This window comes from Centrocercus urophasianus, unplaced genomic scaffold (genome assembly GCF_019232065.1).
Source record: "Centrocercus urophasianus isolate 14NV4802_14NV808 unplaced genomic scaffold, USGS_Curo_1.0 seq_17, whole genome shotgun sequence".
Lineage (NCBI taxonomy): Eukaryota > Metazoa > Chordata > Aves > Galliformes > Phasianidae > Centrocercus > Centrocercus urophasianus.
The window spans coordinates 1,377,676-1,402,282 of record NW_024884722.1 but is presented as its reverse complement, the minus strand read 5'-3'; the positions used below and the strand labels follow the sequence as shown (position 1 = coordinate 1,402,282).

At 43.1% G+C, this 24,607-nt stretch overlaps 1 protein-coding gene across 4 annotated transcripts in view; it reads left to right on the top strand.

Annotated features, from left to right (window-relative positions):
* The first annotated feature begins 12,390 nt into the window (after nt 1-12,390).
* Nucleotides 12,391-24,607, top strand: part of MGMT (O-6-methylguanine-DNA methyltransferase) — a 158,815-nt gene continuing 146,598 nt past the window's right edge. For 3 of the 4 annotated variants that reach the window (XR_006168790.1, XR_006168791.1, XM_042818804.1), the window contains exons 1-2: nt 12,391-12,536; nt 21,992-22,035. Coding sequence is in view for 2 of the 4 variants with exons in the window: in XM_042818804.1 (XP_042674738.1) it covers nt 12,455-12,536; nt 21,992-22,035 (126 nt within the window). In the remaining 2 variants the exon portion in view is untranslated. Of the gene's footprint in view, nt 12,537-19,104; nt 19,109-21,991; nt 22,036-24,607 lie in introns of those variants that run through there. The other variant, XM_042818805.1, reaches the window with a different exon arrangement.

Here is a 24,607-nt window from a genome sequence, read left to right as displayed (position 1 = left end):
TGGCCCATAACGATTGCATTCATTCCACCAGCGCGTTGAGTTTTCCTGTTTGGCAGCCCATAAACACAAAACAGAATCTTATCTTCTTTGGAAAGAGCAAATGCTGAGTTTGGGCCCAGTTTGAGCCGTGCTAAGATACCAACAAAGAGGCAGCTCGTGTAGGACAGATATCAGAGGGCAGGACCAGCCCAGCAGGGGCACCACAGGGTGGGTTCTGGACACCAGTGGCACTTCTCATCTCTGGTTTTGGGTTCCAATAGCCGGAGTTGATAGCCCTGCTGATGAGAAGCAATCTCAACACGTAGTGTACAGCCTCCTACTGAATGGTGACAGCTGACACTCAGCTTGGAAAAATGCAATGTCATATATCTCAAGAAAAATAACCTCAAACAAAGGTACTCAGGGAAATCTGTACAGAAGCAAAAGCAAAAGGGACTAAAGAGTGGTAATAGCAGAGTGCATATGGGTTCCTGCTGAAACGAGAGCTGCTCATGGCCTCGTGAAGGAACAGCTGGCACATGGCATGCCAGAAGCTGTGCACCTCCTTCCTAGCATCAAACCCTTAATTACTGGCAGGATCACATGCATGAGAACTTAGAAAAACTCAGCTCCTCACTCTTAGTTATTAAGCCCAAGTACAGCATTGCAGAGAGTATACTCAGCTCGTTTTAAATTCCTTTCCCTTTAATTTCATAACTATGCCTCTATTTTAGGCTCTTGATATAAAACTCAACAAATATTTGTGGGTAATTCCTGGACCTCTGCTTAGCCTTGTAAGCCCAGAGGAATATACAGCAGTAGGCCCAGATCCCATTTTTAGCCTCCAATTTCTATTTTAACACAGAACTTCAACTGATTTGTTAAAATAAAGGCATATAAGCGTCGCTGTGGACGTGAGCCATAGAAACCCTGTTGCTTAAATCTCCTGTTAATCTTTCTTAACAAGTTTATCCCTCCCAAGATGTGATTATTATTGTTCTTTTTTCAAGGGTGCATATATATCTTTGTGCACAGGGGATGCCTAAGAAAATTTAAAAGTGCTTCATTCAGGTCAAAAAGCATCGCAGAGAAATGCATTATGCACCAACCAACAAACAAACAAACAAGCAAACAAAAAAACCAAACAACAGAAAAAACAAAGGGTGAACTCTTTGTTCCAGTGAAGTCAATTTTAAGTCGTCCCAACAAGACTGCAGTACAACATCTTGTGTTGTTCTCCAAATTCTGACCACGTTTTACCCTCAATCTGCCACTATGGCTTCTCACATTTCATTGTTATTTGGGTCTTTTGCCCGCTGTAATGAAACATATGTTTTTGGGTTATTCCTTTCATAAAATTGAATATTTTCGAGCGAAATTTCATTTTGTTCCTCTACGCCCACACTTTTAAAGTGAGTAGACTGGGATTTTTCTTAACGCAGAATATATATACATATTATTTTATACGAGACACAGTGATGATTTTATTCCAGCATAAATGTCATTCCCACATAGTAATTTCATTTGGACTGGTGGAAGTGACTTTTTGTAAGTGTTTGCACCTAATATTAATGTTAAAACTTAGAACATTTCATGGAAGGATAATGACAGAGCCAATTAACTGGCACTGCAGGATTTACTAGTTTCCACTGGAAATACCCAGTCCCTCCTACTGCTGCCATACAGCCAGCCAACGTTATGGAACAAAATAGTGCCTGTTGCTGCTTTTTTTTTTTTTTTAATTTGAAAATGCCTAGAAATATGCCTGAGAAAGTGAAGAAACATGACGGTTTCCCCTTAACTATTTACCTCTGAGTACTGTCAGATAAATGCCATCAGTATCTGAGGTCAGCTTCATTCTGAATAGCGCTGTGCATTCCTGAACTCCTTCCCAAATCTTAGGAAGGCAAAGGGAGGAAAACAAATAGCAGATGTGGGAATTGGGAAAAGGAAATGGCCATTTTTCCAGCGTGGGTCATGGAGAATAGATTAGTAAGTCCAGGATAGTTTAAACATGCTGGCACACACAAGAGATGCTGGCCTTTGCCCAGTACAAACAGTGCCAAATTCGTGAGAGTATGGAGCTTTGTGCATGAGGCTGATCACATGCTGCCAATTTCGAGTGGTTATCCACATGCCATTTAAATGCCCTTGGCTTCCATCCACATGACTTCAGCATTTCCTGATGGCACTTGGGCTGCTGCAGCAGCAGCCCCAGCTCTGGGGCACGGATGGACAGACAGCTCCAGCCTCTGCACACCTCCTGCACTGCTGTTCCTGCCCTGAGCACGGTATGGCTGGCACCAGGGCTCAGCTCCGGGGCTGCAGCCTGGCTCTTCTCTGTAGTTACAGGCAGCCCTGCTCACGGGCTGATGGCAAGGAACCCAGCTTGGGAGAGCAAGGGAGTGCTGTAAAGCATCGGGTGAATTCTGGGTAGAGACCTGATTTTATTTTTATGTTTTATTGATACAGCAGGATGTGATGCCACTTTAGCTTGTGATAAATCTAGGGGATAATAATGTAGTTCAGTAACTGTGAACTGCACAGGAATAGTAATTACTCCACAATACCCTGTTGGACCAGCACAGTGCTGGAGCCACATTGCTAAAGAGGACAGGTACGACTGTGGAAGGGAAAACACAGCCTAGGACACATGAAAAGTGGCCTAGCAGAGACCACCCGGGCACCACATGGCAAACGAGATGTCATCAATTGCATCCCACAGCTCAGGATGTTATTCTTGTGCAGGCCGCAATCAATTACGTCTGTACAAAATGACTCCACTCACTTTTTTGGGTCTCCGGGAAAATCTTTGCTCAAATTGAAGATGATTTTCTAACAGGCTCTGCTCTTTACCCAATTTTCCAGCTGAGTTGACTGAGGCATAGGCAGGTCAAAAGGCTCACCCAAGGTCGGGGAGTGAATCAATGTGTTAGGCCAGATTAGATCTCAGCCTGTGCTTCGCATTTCATCCTTTGCTGTTACTGTCAGATCACCATTAGAACCAGGTTAACAAAAATGTCACGGATGTGCTTAAAAAATACATGTTTTTAAACTTGTTATCCCAATAAGAATTAAGTTCTTTAGATAGCACATCATACAAGATTGGGTTCTGAGAGGTTAGGTCTTTAGTGCAAGGGATTCGAGACCCAGGACAATATAAAATCACCAGCAGGAGAAACACAGTTACTGCTATTCAAAAGTAATAAAAACAAAAGTAAAATTCACTGATCAAAACCGGAAGTCCAAGTTCTGCCTGATTTTAATTGTATTTTGCCTTGGGAAAAGGCTTCAGATCTGGCCATAAATTAGTATGCTGATCCCATGGCAAGAATTGTGCGTTATTTACTCATTCCCTGACACATGCTGTAGAATTCAAGTGGCAGTTAAACAAAAAGGGTCCTTCATCGAAACCTGAAGGAATTGGGTGTTTTGAGAATAATGCTGGGCTTCCTCTTCCAACCAACGACTGTGCAATTTGGCATGAACTGACCAAAAAGAGCCCATTTCCCCTCAGGGGACTCATGTGTTTCCAGATGTTAGGCACAGAAAGGCACTCAAAGTGCCATGTTTTCAGATGAATTCCTTCCCCAGGAGGGCAGCAGGGAAAAAGGGAGAGGCTCCCAATGGACATGGTGCCATCGCCGTCCTTTTGTACAGCAACCATTACATAAATAAAACAAGGTCATTGAACGATGTTTTTTTCTACGTTCACTTTTACGCTACTGCTTGTGCTGGGCCTTTTGCTTTGCAGGCAATGGGAAAAGATTGCTCTGGAAAGTCTTGCCAGGATGATTTACCCTGCTTGGGATGGTGGCGGGCTCCTGGAACTCTTGGCACAGCCCGGCAATAAGGAAGCTGCATCTCATCGGTTCTCATCTGCAGATCAAAGCAGCTCGGTGGCAACATGAAAAGGCTGTATTTAAAAACTGACAGGATGCCCTTAAAAAAAAAATAAAAGAGCAAGCTTAAAGATTCTGGGAAGAATGCATTCTCAGTTTCAAGGAAAATAAAAGAACATCTGAAAAGCAGTATTAAAAATATCCTTAGACTCGGGAGAAACATTTGTATTTGTCCAGTGCTGAAACAATACACTGATCTAAATGTTCTCTACTGCGTGTTCCATGTCAGTATGAAACTATTTACACATTATACAGTGTTGAACGATGCTGCTTTTTCTCTGGCACTTCTATAAGGGCTGGCTAAAGCTCAGAACAGCCAGCAGATGACAGTGCTTTGATGGAGGCAGCCTGAGAGCAGAGCAAAATTTAGGAACTGTTAAACAAATATAGAACACAGTCCAGTCGCACGTTAGCTCTGACTCCTGGTACCTTACAGTGCTATCAGAAATAGCAATATCATATCTCTCTTTTGACTAGCACACTCCCTCCCTTACTCCTCAGCAGCTCTGCCGCTGCCTTTGCCCACATCTCATTTATGTCAACTGGGAGCTCAAGGAGGCTTCAGCGCATGCCTGACCTTTCCAGGGTGTGCATTTCTTCCTTCACCATCTAGGGACCTGCTTATGCCAGAAAGCTGCTGCAGGTTAACTTGGAATTATTTCATCTTAAGGTGCTTAATATCACAAACACTTTCTTTCTCCTGTTGCAGGTCAGCTGGTATTTTAATGTGTATTATTAAGCCAGTTTAGGAAGCTGAACACGGAATAGATTTGCTTCTGTCAATGTACATGTGGAAGCAGAGCCCTTAGTTGCATACTGCTGCTGGACTGTATCTGTTTCCTACCAAGTACCTGAGCAACTTGAATCCATCTTCAAAGTAGCATTTCCCTTAAAGAAAGTCATTTTCTCAACACTCCAGAACACCGGGCAATAAGGAAACCATTCTGCTATCTCTCCAACATATAAAATTTGGTTCTGTCACACTGTAGTCCATGACAGAGCCAGAATCTGCCATGTACACACACACATTCATAATACATAAATGATAAAATAACCCAAACAGTGTATTTTTTGTGTCTATGGCCTTCCTGGATTTTCTGTGGTATTCAGTATGCTCATGCATTGACTCCCCCAAAACCCAAGGATGAGCATCATTGCTGCTAACACATGTGCATCTCTCTTTTCTTGCACCATACAGCTAACCTGAAGTTTATGCTTCTGTAGGGAAAAAAAAAAAGAAAAAAAAAAAAAGGCACTTTAATCTGGGAACAGCAATTCATTTCTCATAACATTGATCTTTTGTGATCCACTGACACGACATCAAGCCCAGTGAAATCAGTGGCAGCCTTCTTATCAGCTTCCAAACATGTTTTACACAGTCAGAAAGTCAGTAGAGCGCACGGACGATGCGAGCAGACCTGGTGTGTGCCCTGCACCCACTTTTCTGACGGAGTTGCTGCCACCCACTCCTGTTTCCCAGCTGCTAACACATGCAGGCAGGCCAGGGGAACCAGATCCCTTTAGCACGGGCTCTGCAACCCAAGAGATACATTTCCACCTGTAGAGAGCAATTTGATATTAACAGCTTTGGCTGTTCTTTGGCAGCTGCGTGATGAGGCTCTCTGGCACCCTGAAGATACACAAGGCTGGAGTTACGCACACGGATTATAACACCACACAGAAGCCATGCATTTTACAAAGACAGACTCCCTAAAGTGTCACACTGTATTTTAGCATTTGAACTTAAGGAGATTCGGTAAAAGAATCCTGCTTCTTTGCAACGGATCTTAGGCTCTGCAGCCTCCTACACATGCATATATCATCATTGACTTCCAAAAGAGTACTGTTGGCTTGAGGGACAGAGGTGTACCTCCTATAATGGTATATACTACATTCCGCAGCAACCTTTCTTCTCATATTTCAGAGTTGAAAAAGGCCTGTCAGAAAGGGGCTATTATGAAAGGGAATTTGAAGACATTCATAAACATCTAGACAGAAAATTGCATTTTCAATATGAGAACCTCAATAGTTAAGGCTACATTTGGGAGATCACTATGGCCCTCTTATTTTCTGCTTACGCTGTCAAAGTTTGAATTCATGTTGGGTTTTTGAGCAATTCAAAGAAAGGATACTTTCATAAACATCCATTTCATAAACTACAGCATATCTAATTCTTTGGGTTCTGAAGGCTGAGCTGAATGCAGTGTTTGTAGTCTACTGAGAATATGTCTGCAAAACATAAAACAATCTGCTAGGTAAGTTACAAAGCTGTTGACATAGGGAATGAAAATGGAAATTCTGTAGTAGTTTCCTACATGCCCAGTTTTACACCGTACCTTGCCTGATGTTAGCTGATTGGTGCAGTATATCTTGATGTTAGTGCCCCATTTCAGAAATGTTCTGACATTATCTATTTGGCAGTTTGAAAAATAGTATCAAACTCCCAATGCATTTGAGCGCACGCTTCAACACAACAATCATAATATCCATTTCCATTGATGCAAGAGGCAGGTTAGTACCAACTTCAAGTGGATTCATTTCAAAGACTACAGCACACGATTCTACAACACACACACATCCCTACACATGCCAACACAGCTTGGCTAGAAAGACCAAAAGGAATTAACCTGATTTAATTTCCAGTGCCTCCCGGTAAATGCACAGGTTCGTGTGGGAGCAACTCTGTTCCTACAAAGTAATTGATGCAGCGAGTTCTGTGAATGCAATGGCACAGATAATTGCTGGCAGCCTCAACCACCCGTGGCACAGGAAGGGATGTGAAGAGGAATCTTCATTCACGGCAAAGAATTATTTAAGAATGTTTTTCAGACTATTTACGATGATTACAAAGATGGGCATATCTCTAAACAGGATACATGACCTGACCACTTGGAGGACACGTTCCATTGCAAATATGTTTAATGTATCAATAGGAAAAAATACGTGCCTTAAATTTTGCTGTAATAATTATTGGAAATGCCTGAGCCTCGTTGGAATTTGGCAACAGTAGTGAAAGCTCCATTAAATATAAGACTCCAGATACACTTAATTTAACAAAAAATTATCAGTGGCCTTATTGACCAAAAATTTCTCTTATTTAACATTTATAAGCCTTTTTGCCACACAAGGTCTCTGCAGCACAACAGACAAAGATCTACTGGTTAGCTTAATCAATATCATCACAGCATTTTCCACTAACTTCTGGAACAAGGCAGCCAGGAGATAACAAAACCAGCCAACGTAGGGTATATGAAACACCCTAACTTTTTATGATTTTGCCCAAAAGAAAATGAAGCCAATCTCTGCTAATATCCCTTTCATTTACATGATTTGCTACTAAGATTTCCCTAAAGGCATTAGTAGCTGGCAAACAACTCCCAGCACCTTGATTACAGGAAATCATATTTCTCCCAGTGCCAAGCTTCTTCATAACTACTGAAAACGGTTTGCCTACTAAAATACATTTTCTTAACTTACCAGTAATTCTCCACTTCAAACTAACCAATTTCCTTCCCCTCCCAGTGCAGGAACTAGTTGTATTCCCACTCAATGTATCCGGATTTCTAGCTTACTTTTCATGTTGTGTTATTTTAGAGCTGGGTCTCTGCTTTCAGGCTGGAAATAGGCTTGGATCACATTTTGGGGGAAGAGGGAGACAAGAAGTTGCATTAGCGGTGGCTACAAACTAACTGAATGACCATGAGGATTTAAAAGCCTCAGATTTTTATCTGAACTCCCTCAAATTTCAAGAAGTGTGGAAATACACTGCACAGACACAGACATCCCAATTTATTTTTTATTTTTTGCAAGGAAGATGCTCTTATTCAAGAAGAAGGTTCTGTAATCATCTCAGTTGCTGCAGGAAATGATCTGCTATCACCAGTGGTTCTTTCAGGTCTCTGTACTTGGCCACAAAGAGTCCTTCAAATGCTCAGCCTGCTCCTACCCAGACTGAAGAATGAGTCCCACAAAGTCACACTTCCTCTATCATAACCCTTAGCCCTCATTTCTCATTCTCCATGAGAAACCCAGAATTCATATCCCACTTCATCAAAATTTAACTCTTTTCAGAGTTCCCAGAAACGCTTGCCCACTCACACACATGCTCCACTTCCAGCAACCCAGGTGTGCACATCTTAGCATTTCACACCAATTAAAACATAAAGACAAACTCTCATAATATGCTGCAAACAAAACCCTTGGAGAAGATATGATTTCTATTACTAAAACCTATTCTGAAACCAGATTCAGCATGCTTTTTGCACACACATATTCACATTTGCAGGACACATCCCTGCTGTTGGAAAGATGCAAGCATCCCAGCAAACAAAAATCACAGAGTTTCTGGTTTTGTTCGGCCTTTACACTTCTCCTGGAAGTTAGACAAAGTGAAAAGCAACACTTATTCACTCACTGAAGTGAAATCATACAAAGGTGAATTACTGCACTTATTCACAGATGAGGAGGTTCAAGCCGGGAGGTCACGAGCACAGTGATCCAGGCCAGATTCTGACTCAGTAAGGCACAGACACACAGAGGCAGAAATATACTAAGCTTTTGTTCAAATCTGACTATTTCCTCTGGGGAAAATTCAAGAACTACAAATGAGGTCCATAGTGCCAGTGGTATTCAATAGGACATCTTCGCAGAGCCTCCACCTGGCTGTACATCACTCTAACAGGACAGCAGTGGCAGTTCCAGTGCCCAAGTCTCTTCCCCACCAGGTGTTGCTGAAGGTGGATGCTTCCAGAGGCTGTTCCTTAAGGAGGAATTTAATCCAGACACAAACATTTTCTGATCTTGAGGCCTTTAATAAAATCTCCTTTCTTAAAATTTTCCATTCCATCTCAGAACTTCTGTCACCCTGAAGTTTTTGTAATCAGACTGAGCTTTGGTTTACTTAGAAGAAAATTCACATGGTGACACCAGAAGGGCTTTGTGAACTTAACTGCAGACAGAAGTGGGTTTAGTTTGGGAAAACATTTTTTTGTACCTGAACACAACATCTTACATGAATGGTATTCCATATTCAGCAAACTTACCAACAAATCATGGAAGAATCCCAGAGATAATGCCTTGAATGAAGAATAAAGGGTTAGGACAGGAGGGGGCATGAATGTTTACAAGGGTGGACAGCGATAGGACAAAAGGGAATGGTTTTAAACTGAGACAGGGGAGGTTTGGGTTGGATGTTAGGAGGAAGTTTTTCCCCCAGATGGTGGTGAGGCACTGGCACAGGTTGCCCAAGGAGGCTGTGGATGCCCCATCCCTGCAGGCATTCAAGGCCAGGCTGGATGTGGCTCTGGGCAGCCTGGGCTGCTGGTTGGCGACCCGCACACAGCAGGGGGTTGGAGCTGGATGAGCGCTGTGCTCCTTTGCAACCCAGGCCATTGTATGATTCTATGACTGTGATTCTATGATATGACAAGATTCAAAAAACGTTAGAAATCTTTTGTCTTCTTACAATATTGGTGTTATGAAACATGCCCCATAAGCTTTAGTATTAGTGAACTGGATGTGTCATGCAGAAGCTGGAGACTCTTGCTGGAGCAAGAAAATTAACAACCAGTGGCACTTACAGATAATTTAAGAAGGAATCCTTACAAGATATACCAAGTAAAGCAGTAGGAACAGGCCAGAATCTACAGAAAAAGGGGGTTTATATCTTCTATTGACACTCTTGTCATTGGCCTGTGATACATCTAATTAGAAATAGTCTTCCCAGCAATTTCCTATCCATTAAAGAATAGACTAGGAGGGAATTCAAAAGTTCAGTGGTTGGAATTATACCGGTAAAATAATAAAGATTAAAATCTGGCCAGCTGAGGGATTAGAGGAGATTTGAATAAGATGTGTGGAATTCTTGGGGCAGAGTGCAAAGTGCTCAGGAGTACCCTGCTTACATCATCTATCTGCTAACAGAAGAATATGACACTTTGATTAGGTTAGAACACAGTGAGGTTTCAATTCCTACGCTTCTTCATACTGCAAACAGACAAGTTGTGGACTCACTGCCAAACCCCCAAATGCTTGGTTTTAAGAGGGTCCGGACATTATACATTCCCTATTCAAACCTGTTATAATGCAAACTAAAATCATATTAAAGATAATCAATTTTCATGCTTCAGGCAATAAGGAGATCAGCCTGGGAGAGGAGTTAGAAAAGATTTATATGCATTTTCTGGAGGCTTCCACACGAAGTTTCAGGAAGTGGCTACTTTTCAGAAATGCAGAACAGCACAGAGTGATTTCATTCAGTTTAGCACTGTTTCCCTTTAATCTGGCATTATAATATTTTCAAAGTAAAATAAGTTCATTTTTAAGAGATAAGATACCAGGCTGAAATTTCCAAAGCACTTAAAATTGTAAACATTCACTAATACCTGGAAGGAATTAATGAACCTCACGCTGTTAATTGAAACTCAAGCAGATATCCTGCTTTACCCTTTCTCCTGTCACTCGCTTCTCATCAGGTAGGTGCCAGCACAACCTGACTCACTCCACCTGACCCAACCCCAGAAGTAAAGAATATGGCAGGGACACAGTTTCAAGCATGAAGCAGCCCCATACACTTCCCATCATGGCTCGGATACACAGAGCAGAGGTAAAGGGACTTCAGGCCTACTCACATCTCCTATGCGGATGTGCCCGAGAATCTCCTATATGTTTTAAGATTGCATAAATCTGTAAGTATTTAATTATACAGTGACATTACGTATTCATAGTCTACTGGGAAGCAGTCCTTCAGGGAATTCAGTGCTAATTAAGTTTTCTCTTCAAGCAGTGCTGTTGTCAGTGCTAACAACTGCCATGCCCATGCCGGTCAATAGCCTGGTCCTCCAAAACTGGAAGAGCACAGACTGACCTGCAGTGCTCATCTTCACGTTGGCATCCTGAAGGCAAAGAAATGACAACTTATAGCAAGGAGGACCACTGAAACTGACTTTGAGAATGGTTGGATTACAAACCTCCACACTCCTTCCTTTTAAACACAATACCAGAATGTAAAACATCTGGGAAAAAGAAAATAAAGGATCCAAGTTTAAGAAGTTTGATATTTGCATTCTAAAATAATAACTATCCCTTGGGTATCCCATCCAGTCCACAGTTTACTGAAATGAAGAGATTGTTCATTTAGAGATGAGACTGTCTTCACATAAGCCACTGCACTTGTATGGGGCACACCATGGCAATACCTTTTCATTTACTGTTAATCCGACCTTCATTAAAGATGCTGGGAAGCTTCATTTTCTCCTGACAGCATACAGCACTGCTTATGTAGTAAGTCTAAGTAATCTGTTCACTAGCAAAGGTTACTGTAAAGGTAACAGAAATTAATTTTGAATGCTTAAAAAATCAGAAAATATGAATATGTTTGTAAGTTATCACAAAAATGGAATAGCTTTTCCTGCATTTCTCCTTAACTGAAATATTGTTTCTGTGCCTCTTAAAGGTATTGGGAAAATGCTCATATAAAGAGATTTGAATTTATTTTTCTTAAACAAAATAACTGCAATTTATCCTTCACCGATCACAAGGATCACCTTTATCTTGCTCTAAATCATAGAATCACAGCATGGCCTGGGTTACAAAGGAGCACAATGCTCACCCAGCTCCAATCCCCTGCTGTGTGCAGGTCACCAACCAGCAGCCCAGGCTGCCCAGAGCCACATCCAGCCTGGCCTTGAATGCCTGCAGGGATGGGGCATCCACAGCCTCCTTGGGCAACCTGTGCCAGTGCCTCACCATCATCTGGGGGAAAAACTTCCTCCTAATATCTAAATGGCTATGTCCATAAAAGTCACAGTTAACAGGACGGGGTGGAAACACTGTACACTGTTACTCTGAGATGTGCAGAGATTTTTGGCCAACACCTTGCTTATGTAGATGGCAAAGATGGTCGAACAGGCTGCTCAATGTCCCCTGCTCACAACTGCCCTGCTATAAGTCTGCCCCGGTGCAACTATTCCAAAGGTATCTTCAATTGCATTGGAGAAACTTCTGCATTTTGGAGCAAACTTTGTCATTTTTTAGAGCCAGATTTAACACACAGGCACTCACTCAGTGCTATTTTATTTGCAGCACTCACTTCCTGTAGAAAAAAAAAAAAAATAGATTGCTAGGGTTCTGTGATGACTTTTTAAAGCTGCTCTGTTATTTCCCACGTGGATTCCTCCACTTCCCCATTCTGTGATAACTTCTGCATCCCTACAGCACCACTATAAAAATTTTTTTGCTGATGTAACTCAGGTGTAAGTTTCAGACAGCAAGAAAAATCTTTAGGTGAAAAATGAGAGCTGCAAACTTCAGCAGCGCTCCTTTTGCGAGGCGAAACAAAGCTCTGCTTTCCTCTCCACGTGCTGCCTTTTAGAAGTTGGGTTTGCGGAACTTGTAAACGTGCAAACTGAGCGGAGCGGGCCGGCTGCCCGCACCCCGGCACTAAGCAAAGGACAGGCGAGGGAACGCTTTAAATGGCGAACTGGGCCGCGCAGCAAATCTCGCGCTCTGCCCCCAGCTCGCCGCAGCAGCCAGAACTCAGCACGCTCCTTTCGGCCCCCGTGGGGTTGTGGGGAATGTTTACCAAGAGGCCCAGACCGGCTCTCGGAGCAGCTGAGCGCGGAGGCGACCAGCGGCCACGAGGTTCGGGCCCGCAAGGTGAGATCGCTCACCGGGGCTGCTCTGCCTCTGCCGCCGCCCCTCCGAGCCCCGCGTGTGCTCTGTAAGGTTGTGCGGGACCGCTGGGCCCGGCTGATGGCGGCCTCATGGCTGTGGGAGGAGGAGCCGGGGCGGGCGGGCGGTGCTGCGGGTCGGGCCGGGAGCGGGGCGGGGAGAACTCGGCGGTGCGGCGGGGGGCGGTGAGCGGTCGGAAGCGCTGCACGTGTCTGCGTTGCAAGTTCGGTGTCTCTGTAAGTTGTGTGTGTGCAGTGAGTGAGGAGGACGGCTCGCTTCCTGCATCCGCGGCCCTTCCTACTTGTAGCGTTTGGGGAGGAAACGTTGCTTTAGTGCAAAGGTTTTGGCATCTGGCGATTTTCAGCGCAGGCAGAGCCGCGCTTCAGCCGAGAAGCAGCGAGCTGGGCACGGGGCGGCTGTGGCCTCGCTGCCCTGCTCATGTTCTAACACTGAGATCCGCCGAGACACAGCACTGCCTCCCTGATCAGGGGATGATCAGAGGGCTGCAGCACCTCCCCTACGAAGATAGGCTGAGGGAGCTGGGCTTGTTCAGCCTGGAAAAAAGATGGCTGCAGGGTGACCTCATTGCAGCCTTCAGTACCTAAAGGGAGCCTACAAACAGGAGGGGAATCAACTCTTTGAAAGGGTGGATAACAGCAGGACAAGGGGAAATGGCTTTAAGTTGAAGGAGGGAAGATTGAGGTTGGGTGTCAGGGGGAAGCTCTTTCCTATGAGAGTGGTGAGGTGCTGGAGCAGCTGCCCAGAGAGGCTGTGATGCCCCGTCCATCCCTGGAGGTGTTCAAGGCCAGGTTGGATGGGGCCCTGGGCAGCCTGGGCTGCTATGAAATGTGGAGGTTGGTGGCCCTGCCTGTGGTGGGAGGTTGGAGATTCACGATCCTTGAGGTCCCTTCCAACCCTGGCCATTCTGTGATTCTGTGTGTGATTCTGTGATCTGCCTTGGGGCTTTTTGTCATCCCTGTGTGCACAGACACGCAGCTTAAGGGAGCCATGATAGCACAAGGCAGTTCCTGTGTTAGGATTCCTTCTGCCTTGCATGCGGGCTGTCCTTCAGCTCAGGAAGGAGCTGTGCTCCTGTACGTGGCTTCCCACTAGGAAAAGTTCTTGAGGGTTAAAGTTTGGGCCGTTGTGGCTGTGCATGGTGCCATGAGATGGAGGGTTGGTGACAGTGGGGCAGCCTCCCATGGGGTTTTAGGCTTTGGAACGTGGACACAGATAGCACAGCACTTTGTTTTAAACCCAAGTTATTATGCCAGGTGTTCATTTTAGGGCAGGGTTCAAACAGGTCTGTCTCTCCAGTTTGTGTAATCTTTAAACTTCTTTATACACAGTTGACATCTGTGGTGCTTTCTGAAGCTTATTTTCTATGAAGCAAAGGCCCCTACATGTCCCTGTAGTGCAGGCTACTTGTGTGTAACGAGGCACAGTTCTCAGGAATTTGCCCAGTTTGCGTTCTTGGAATGATCTGTGAGTTTGTGTGACAGAATTGGAGATGCCCAAGTAAAAAAGTTTTGTCTGCTTTGTTTTTAAACAGAAGCATAGCGCATCTGGACAACTCCACCCAAAGTCTCAAGCTTCAGAGGAAATAAGATGTACCCATGTGAGCTTGCAAGGTGGCTTTAGCAGTTCCTATCTGCATTCTGATCCATGACAAGTTAATTACACCAATTACACCAGCAACTGAACAGAAGCTCTATAGGAAACTGTTGTAGTTATATTGCAACTTGTGTTACCGTGACTACTTTATCTCTTGATAACTCTGTAATTAACTTGTCACCACTGCTTAATGCTTAACGTATGTGGAGAATCAGTTAATGGCATCACTAAAGGAATGGTAGCCTGAAGGAGAAGCTCATGCCCTTTGGGAAGGTTATCGGGGTTTCCCTGAATGGCTAATTCAAGGGCTTGTGGAGAAAAAGTATTAAGTTTGTTGCGTGGATAAGATGGAAAGGCTGTGCCGAAGAAATTCTGCTTAAACTGACTTCAGTGATGGGAAACTTTATTAGAAGGAACAGTAGTGTAAAAAAATCCAAAGGAGAGTATGTTGGAGACATGGACAGCTGTTCTTGTAGTATTGTTGTCTACGGCCGCGTGCAGGTTGGAATTTGGGGGAGTGAGAACAACTGATTCAGCCTTAGTATTCCAGCTGCTCTACCTGGCTGTGTTCCGAGCAGCCAGTGCAGAACTTCCTTGTGAGCCCTGCCCTTCATCTCTGATACAAGGGATGGGATTATCTTTTGTGGTGACTGAGGCCTTGTTCCTGCTGTGATGGCCCTTGTGCTGTATTGGTGTAAGTGCTGAATCATTGACTTTAGGGGAGCCAAGCTTCAGGTCCTGGGTTGTTGGGCATTTTGTGGTGTTTACATCAACCTGAGAACATAGTGAGCTGTCTGCTAGGGATTTAGCTGACCCGAGTTGCATTTATTTTCCACAGAAAGCCTTGCATTTTGTAATAACGGCAACGCTTCTCATTTTATATTTCGCAGAACAGTATGTTGAATTCTGAACATGTGAAACTTCTAAGTACATCCTGAAGGCATTAGGCTTCGGCCTAACGCTTGTAAAGATTTCCTGCGTTGGAATAATTTCCTGTTTGTAACACTGGTGAAGTCAGCAAGTGCCTAACCTGGCCTGTATTACCCATTCCCCGTAGTTGACGGGTGAAGCCGAATGCGCATCCCACCAATGGCACGACTCGTAAAAGCAAGCACTTGTTAAATCTATTTGTTTTTATTATGGACATCGATCTGCCAGTCGCAATAATGCATTTATGGACATTTTTCTGCAAGCGCAGCGCTGGTGGCAGTTTTTACTGACAAATTGAGTCATATGGACAGTAGTTCAAAATACGCTTACTTTATTGACGGATTGTGCAATTCTCTAGTTTACTGGGTGTTCATAAGGTATCTGGACTGGTGAAGAGAATGTAACTAATGGGGAAAGGTAGAATGAAGTTTTAATTTTAGGGGGCTCGAAATCTTTGAGGCAGTGACAGGTTTTGGTGTCTTGGCTGTTCTTGCAGATCTTTTCATTAATGCCATAATTAAAAAAGCAGAGGTGTCCTAGTGAGGGCTTCAGCTTAGCTAATTTGTAGGAAGGTATAATGAGCAAACCCTTCCTAATGCAGAAGAGAAACCTGTTACCTTTTTTCCTTCCATTCTTGTGCTTGGCCAGCATTAATTTCAACAGACAGGTAGAGAAACAGCAACTATAAAAACAAATCAAGCCTGTACTGGAATATTTTCCCAAAATATAGTATGCAATTTTAAAAGTGCTGATACTGTAACCTACTGTAACCTATGCTCCAGACTATTGTTTGTAAAAAGTGGAGTATATTTGAAGACCAATAAAGCTCGTGTGGCTTTGGAGTTCAGTTGTTTTGATTTAGTTTTTTGAGGTATGTCACCATTTTGGTTTGAACTGAGATGGGAGGTTTATGCTGCATATGAGGAGGAAGTTTTTCCCCCAGAGGGTGGTGAGGCACTGGCACAGGTTGCCCAAGGAGGCTGTGGATGCCCCATCCCTGCAGGCATTCAAGGCCAGGCTGGATGTGGCTCTGGGCAGCCTGGGCTGCTGGTTGGTGACCTGCACACAGCAGGGGGTTGGAGTTGGATGAGTGTTGTGCTCCTTTGCAACCCAGGCCATTCTGTGATTCTATGATTTTGATGCTTTTTGCTAATTCTTTTCAAGGAGTCTGCTTATTTATTATTTTGTATCAACAGTGAAAAAGCATCTTGATGTGTCAGGACTGTGTGCTACTTTTTGTTATGATGTACTCAATAACAGAAACCATTTCAGGTACGTTTTCAAGTCGCTTCTTAAACTTGAGCCTGCAGCTGAAGTTCTGCCCAACACTTTCAATTATATGGAAGTATTTTCATCTGAATAGATTCCACTTAAGGTTAATCTCCCCAAAATGGAATTTTATTGGTATAAAGTTTATGATTATTTTTTTTTTTCTTCTCAGCTTTCTAAGCAGAATAACATATCTTGGTCCTATAGATAGAGGACCGATAGTGTTGAGTCAAAGGAAGACAGAATAATTCTGCCTCTTAAAGAACAGGAACAAGTGGCATCTGAAGGAGCAACAGGTGGCAGTTCAGATCACTTGTGTGCACTGCATGGGGTGCAGCTGAGTGATGGTGTTGGAATCAGGTTGCTAGGTTTGGGTTCAGAAAGCAAGTGGGTGAACACTGAGACCTTTGGGAGTTTGCTTTCACATTCAGAAATCCTGTTTCTGATTGGGAAGGTTTGAAACCCATATCTTGTGGGGTGGGACGGTGTACAAGTGAAGCAATCACTAAGTGCTTGCTGTGTGCTGTTGGTGAAGGTGGGATGCTGGAGCAATGGGCTTTTTGGTCTACTCTTTGTTAGTAGAGAGCAAGCATTGATGCTGTCTTGTAAGTGTTGCAGCTGCATAATTAGCATTCCAATAATATTTTAGTTATCTGACTGCTTTAAATGAGTCAGTGCAATGCAAACAGTGAAATTATTTTGGGTTGTTTGTATATTTGAGCATGCAGAAGGTCTGTTAATTAGTTAAACTTTTTAATAAACACTTAAAGTAAACTTAAGGCCCAGTTAAATGATTAAAACTTTTCAATTTAGCTTTATAAAATCACAAGGTGGGGCGTTCTGCATCTAAAAAAAGCCATGAAATACACAACTGCTTGGAGAGCCGTGGGTCGCCTTTGGTGGTGGGACGTTTTTAGACTGTTACTGCTGCCCTGGAAAAACAATTCACAAACAACTTTTTTTCCCCTTTGTCTTGCTTTGCTGAAGTTCAGTGTGACTAAATACAATGTCCTGAAAAGGGCGGGGAGAAAAAGGGAAATCCCTTGCATGAAAATAGCTCCGGTTATTTGCTGATGTTCCTTCTGTCCATGAAATGCTAGGATTCCTTGTTGGTTGGCTGAGAGATAAGATTAGCCTCATTCAAACTGATCTTAGGTTTTCTTTTCTTTTATTTATCTATTCCTGGAAGTATAGCTGAACTGGTAGGCTTTGGATTCTGTTTGCAGAGGGTGTGGGGCATCATTGCTTTTCAGCTTTGAGGTCGGGCCATTGGAGGGTGAGCTGTGCCCACGTCCAGCATTGCATTTCCAGAGATTGAATTTGAGAGCCAACATGGCAAGGTGGTCAATCAGAGACTAACTTTCCTTTATAGCTGTTTGTGCTTTTCTTTTTTAAGAAAGCAGAATAATAGTGCTGTTATTTCCACCAGTTCATTAGTCGTGTGCTAGTGGATGCACCTCCTTTTTTATGACTGGTAATACATACAGCCTGCTTGTGAATGCTGCACGGTTGTGTCTTTGTGCATCTATATTTGATTCCATAGTCAGAGTTTCTAAGAATATGATTAACCCTATGGGTCATCTTATAATGTAATTATTAATGATTGATTCTGTTTATCCTTGAAATCAATATAAGAAGCAAAATGGTTTGGCATATATTTGGGGTTGATTTCTAACATTCAGTAAACATGATCTCGTGACAAGACTACTATAGGTTTATTACTCAGAACGTGTTTGATGAATCTGAAGTGTGTAATTAGTTTTATATAATGATGGTGATACGTGGTGTTTTTACATGACTTATGTTAATATGGCCAATAGTGTTAACATCTCCTGCCACTAATAGTTAGGGTGGGGATGTATAGTAATTGATCTTCCTGGGAGTGCTGTAATGTAAAAACAATTCAGGCTGTTTGAAGTATATTTTACAAGTGTGCATTGGGCCTTTGGGATGTTATACTGAAAAACCCAATTGTACAGTTACCATGGGAACCCAATTAGAATAGATTGCTTGAGTTTTTTTCAGTCTTTCATCTTGACCAAAAATCTAATGTACTTTAAATGTTTTCATATGGAATTTTATTCATATACTGACTTGATATATTAGCTCTTTTAAAATTTTAGTACCAAAACCAAAGAGTATTAAGTTCTCTGGATCCTTAGGACTTCCTTTATTGTTTAAAAGTTGATGAACTAAGAAAAATACTTCTTATGAATCTTATAAAATACTTCTTATGAATCTTATAGGTCTCATCATTGTGCTGCCACTGTGTGTGCTTTGCAGGCTGCAGTTCTGTGAGAGTAAAGGGGAAAACTCTTGAAATACCAAGGACTTGTGTTCTAACCCATCAGCACCATCTGGCTGGAATACTTCATGGCCCTTAAAGAGTCTTAGTTTTGACATATGATCTGACTGTTCTCTACATTTATGTTCTGTTAATGTATTTCAAGGTTTGGGATGCTTGCAGGATAGGTCTACAATACGTTGGTTTCCTGTGCTGTAGGTGGTCCTTCTACAGAGGAGCGCCTACGCAGCACTGATGGATTTGTTCTCCATGCCTCAGGGCATCCTGTACCTGGCTGCTCACCCATTGCCAGGGCACCAAAGGAGGAGCTCAGTGGGAGGTGGGCTTCCTTGGTCCCAGCCAGGCAGCTCTGTGCCAGCCAATGAGGGTGGGGACAGATTTTGCCTTTTTTGACTTCTTGCTCCTGATTCAGTCCCTTCAGTTTGTCCAGTCTCTGCAGGTGTAGGAGGAAACCACCTACCTTGGTGAAGTGGGTGATGGTGAGAGCTCAGTCTTTAAGGCAGGTTCAGTGATTCTGGGATCTTGGTTTCTGATACGTGAGCCAGAATGAGGGCAGTCCTGTGTGGAGCCAGGAGCTGGACTTGATGCTCCTTATGGGGCCCTTCCAGCTCAGGATGTTCTGTGATCGTGGTTGAGTCTGAAAAGTCATTCCTGTGCCATTCGGGAGAGATTCTGAGTTCTTAGCCTATCAGCCTTAGGGGAGCCTTCAGCTGCATTTGCAAATGAGTTAGTGCATGTATTGGCCTCTTGTAATGGGGCAGCCTCGTTGAAAGGTTGATGAGATGCATTTTGGAGCCATACTTTGAAACTCCCCAGCCCTCTGAAGCTGGAGGGCTGTCCTGTATGGCTTTGCCCAGCACAGCTGCAGGCCTTCTCCCTGGCCCTGTGGTTTGGGTTTTACTATGTTTGTTGGATCCACCTGTCAGCCATACTGACACTTGGAGAGCTCCACCTGGGGCAGAAATGGGTCATGAACAGTCATCAATCATCGGGTCTCCTCGGACACCGTGCAGCTTCTGTCCAGCTAATTGCTTCATTTGTCCTTCTCAGCTGCCGTGCTCCCCAGGTCTGTGTGTCCAGGGGCTTCCCCTGCGCATCTCCTGCTCTGCAGAGCTCCTCAGCGTGCAGCCGGGGCGCTTGCAGAGTGTTCAGTAAGTCTTTGTGTAAGGATCCTTACAGCTGGATCCTTTCCTGCCACCGTCCAGTCTCAAAGTCAGCCAGTTTCTCTGCCAGACCCCATGCCCTCCTGAGCTGCGTTTGCTTACAGTAGGCTTTCATTCTGGTGCAGCAGGTAGAAAGTGCTGTTTGCAGGCACACCTGGTGTGAAGTTGTAGGGGTGGCTGTGTCATCAATTGCATTGAGGAAGCCTGAAAGGGAGTTGCATAAAACTGTTGTAGGTGATTTCAGTGACTGATCTGGATTTGCCTTCAAATGTGTGGATTCCATCTAAGGTATGAGAGCATCTTTATGGGATGATGAGGAGATTTTGCAATAAACATCAGTGCTTTGTGTAGAACTTCAGTAGTGATTAAGCTGCTGTTGCCACTGCAGGAATTAGCTGCTGCTTGAAACAACTTCAAGTCTTGTTTATTTTTTTGTATTTGATGTGGCTTCTTTCATAAGCAGACAACACTTTTGCTGCAAATAAGTACCATAAATTTCTTCTGAAAAGGGACGTTTGCTGAATGATGCTGTCCCAGAGACAGCTGCTTGGCACAGAATGAGCACTCCTTGCCTGCCAGGAAGGATAGTTTGCATTCCCTTGCCTTTCAGGTATGATTAATAGATAGAGAAAGCTTGCATTTGACATCCATCCCCTCACAGTTACTGATTTTTATGTTTTTTCTACTTTCTGATGCTTTAGTTTTATTCAAGCTTATACTGAAATGTTTACTTAGATTTCTTTTATAATAGCTGCAGCATTCAGTGAATACATGAGTGGTGGAAGAGGTGCTTGGCAGATAGCAGTGCGTTGCTCTCAGCTGTGCTTTCTTGCTGTGCTCATCATCCAAGGATTTTTCAGCTTTTTGTTATCTCATAAGTTTTCATGCTTGTCCAGCATGTAAAATGTTAAAATGCGTCACTGGGAATTCCGCTCCTTACTTTCAGATGGGTCCAAGCATTTCTGTCTTAAAAGGAAAAAAAAAAACAAAACCAAATACTTCTAGTGAAACTTGAGGGATGTCTAAAATGTGTTGAGGTGAAGTGGATCTGACTGTAGGGCTGCAGCCTTCCCTCTTGCTTTGTTGTCCTTCCCTTTTATTTCTGGCGATGGTTTAATTTGAGGCCTCAGCCTCCATTCCCTGGTATCGAATGCCTTCTGACTGCCTGGCTGCTCTAGCACAGGGTGCACATGATGCCCAATTAACTGTTAAATGGTGATTGTGTGATGCTTGGTGCAAGTGAGGCAAAGTGTTTAGATGCTGTTCTGTGTGGCCTGTATTCATATTCAGGTTCCCAAAGATGCAGGTGCTTCAGTGCTCAGATTCAGGTGCTCTGAGCTTCCCTCCTCGCATTGAGGCATAGATTGGAGGATGGCTTGGGTTGGAAGGGACCTCATGGATTGGGTTCCCTGGCTGAAGGCCAGAGCTCCCTGTGGATTTTGGCTGAGCTGTGACAGCTGCCTTGATTTCCAAAATGTCTTGTTGTAGCAGATCTGTGTGGAGACACAGTGATTTTAACGTAGTGATGCTGAGAAGAAAGTGAAGGGGAAAAATGAAATGCTGAGGAAGTAACAGTTGTCTTGTATTTCAAAAGGGAGAGCAGAGGAACCATTTTGTTAATAGTACATTTAAAAGATGTATTTCAGTTCCAGTAATTAACATTTCCTGTGTGCTTCTGAGTACTTTGCAAGCTTTGCTTTCAAGCCCCAAGTCTTACTATGGAAGTCTCTTGCTTTCATTCCTTAAAATACATAACTCCCTAAAATACAGAAGTTTGTTTATATTACTAAATGCCTCTGAACCAAATGCCTGCACAGATAATTCCTGAGTTCATAGCAGGTCTTAGAGGGCATTCTTGTAGGAAAGATCAAAATTTGCTTGTTAAGAATGTGTTGTGGTGTTGCTTTTGCCTCGCAGCAAGCAAGAGATGACCTGATGAGCATCAGCATTCCTATTTGCTTGAAAACAGAAGCGAATACTTAAATAAGTAACCTTTACTTTGTTGTTATTTGTACTAAAAGATAGAGCCTGTTTAAAGAAAATGATACAAAGTTCTTAAAAATAAATAAATAAATAAATAAATAAAATCATGTTGATGTACTGTGCTTCCTGTGATACTCTAATTACATTTTCTAATGAAGATTATTTTTTTCTTATAGGCAGACATCATTCATCTACCATGGCAGCAAGGCACGTTCCGAAAGTAAGTTCCTTGTAAGATACCCTTACATTTAGGTATATGTTAGGGGGCTGGCATTAAGAAAGAATTCACGTAACATAGTTTGTTTTTTTCCCCAGTGTCCAGCAGTCAGTATTAAGGATCCAGTTGACAAGATTGATGCTGCACTGTAAATCTCTGTAGCTCTGTCATGGTTGGTAACAGGCATCAGTGGACCTTTCCTCAGCACGTATCTATCTTCCTCGGAGCATAAACTGATAGGACAGTGCTACCTTTTCTGTGTTAAGTTGGCTGTTTGCTTCCCTTCCCCTCATAAATGCCTCATTTATTGAAAAATAGATGCATGCTGAATTGTGGACTTTAATTCTTCAGTAAGGTCTAAGTGTAGGGAAATGTTTGTAGTAAAACAGGACAGCACTGCGACCAGGAAATTCAGAATGACTTTCCCTGCTGAGGGGCAGCATTGGCGCATTTATACTCAGCAGCGTTAGTCTTCAAATAATTCAAATGAACTTTGAAAATACTTCTTTGTGTGTGAAATAACTACTTTTGTAACAATAGTAACGCTCCTCCAGGAAAATATTTCTAGTTCAATCAAACTTGCATCCTAACTATTCCTGCTGGCAGCTTCCATCACTATTACAAATGTTTTAATAGTGGCATCTCTTGTGCTTTTGATTTGCTTCATGTACTGGCTGGGAAAAGCAGTATTCTGGCATATGCCATGCCTTTGTACCCACTAAAAGAAAATGCTTTCTGTTTCTTTAAAATTGAACAGTTGGGGAAGGAAATTCTGGGAGATAAATTCATGTCTTGTTTTTTTCTTTTACCCAATATTCTGTGGGCTTATACTTGTGTGCCTGTTGGTTGGAGGCATCTTGTAACAGGTACCTTGGATAATTGCAGAGAGATGTGTGATGATCTTATGAACCACCACACATATCTGGAATAGTCACTGGTTGCCTCTCATTCAAAGCTGGGTGTGACAGAGCTGGTAAGCAACATGAAACTGATAATTTATTACCTAACCTTTTCAGTTCTCCCACTCTCCCTTCAAGTTGAAGAGTACGGTGTTAGCTGTTAGGGGGGCTTTCCCTTTTTGATGTGTTGGATGGCAGAAGGTCTGAGGCAAAATGTGGGCTCTCAGCCCCGTGCTTTATGGGGAGCAGAAGGCTGAAGGGAGTTGTGCAGGCACAGCCAAGGCTCCCCAGCTCCCTGCTGCTGATCCTCACACCCTTCTGTATGTGTAGGAACAGACTGTTGCTCATGATTCCTTATTATCTCCACGTTTATGATCAGTTTGCAGTTTCACTGGAAGTACAGCTGCACAGTATATTTGTGGCACAAGCTGTACATCACTCACACGTTCTGCAGCCAGGTGTGGGTGCTCTCCTCAATGGCTGTTGCATCCCTCTGGGTACCAAGGCTCTGTAGCTGCATTGCACTTACCAGAGGTGGAAGTTGGGCCTGAGAAATGGAGGCTGCAGCCTGGCCCCAGTGATGTGGGGAGGTGGTGGTGGGAGGTGGATGGTTGCACTAAGTGGGCTTGGAGGTCTTTTCCAACCTCAGTGATTCTGTGTGCATGAGCATACATTAGGAATGCATCTGCTTGGGAACTTTTTGCTTTTATGGTGTTCTCATGACACTGTGGCATTTTTTTTTCTATTCTATAGAATTCTAAATACAGTTCTGTTCTGTGGATATTTTGCAGTTTTAAAATTTAACCTTAGTAAGCTATTTATTTCTTTTTACTGAACGTTCTGCTTTGTTCTCTGTGCTCAGCGTAGTGAAACACCTGTGCTCAAGTGAACTCAGATTGGTAACGACAGCAAAATTCAGACTTTGTGTGTCAAGACTGTAATCCTCTATTTCTGTGCGAGTCTTTTTGACGTGTCTTTTGTGAGTATTTATTTTTTCTGCACACGCATTTGTATTTTCAGTGGATCCTTAAGACACAGACCGCTGTTCCATTCACGCTTAAAGCTGTTCCGCTCACTTGAAGAATTTCAATGAAATTCTTTTCCTGAACACAATTCAGATTCCCGACTCTCCTTTAGCTTAAAAAGGAGCACTATTAATGGTTTTGTTCATATTGCCTAGATTTATTCTGTTGTTATTCTCCAGCTCCCGCTCTTCAGGTATAGCTGTTTTGGTATTATAGAGAATGATGGATTATGTAGGAAAGTTTCTTTTGAAGCACTCCTGATATTGTGCAATGCACTTGGGGGTCAGCTCCACTTGACTGATGCATGATTTATCCAATGTCCCTGCCACTTTCGGAGATAAAGCTGCTATTTTATCAAAAATGCCAGCAAGTGTGATTTAGAATTTATACACCTCCTTTTTTCAAATAATTGTTCTGATTACTTTCTGGCATGGCAATAAAATGATAAAGGTAATTGCACACAAATGCGAGATAGCACCAAAATACAATGAAATTAACCTGAATTAGCTTGACTTGTCGATGAGAAGTATTTATGAAATGTATTTTTGCAATAAGGGAGACTGATATTATAGCTGGAAGGTGAGTTATTGCCTTAATGTAATACTGTTTGAAATTTAAAAAAGAGGCTGTTACAGTTGAGGGTGATTGTGC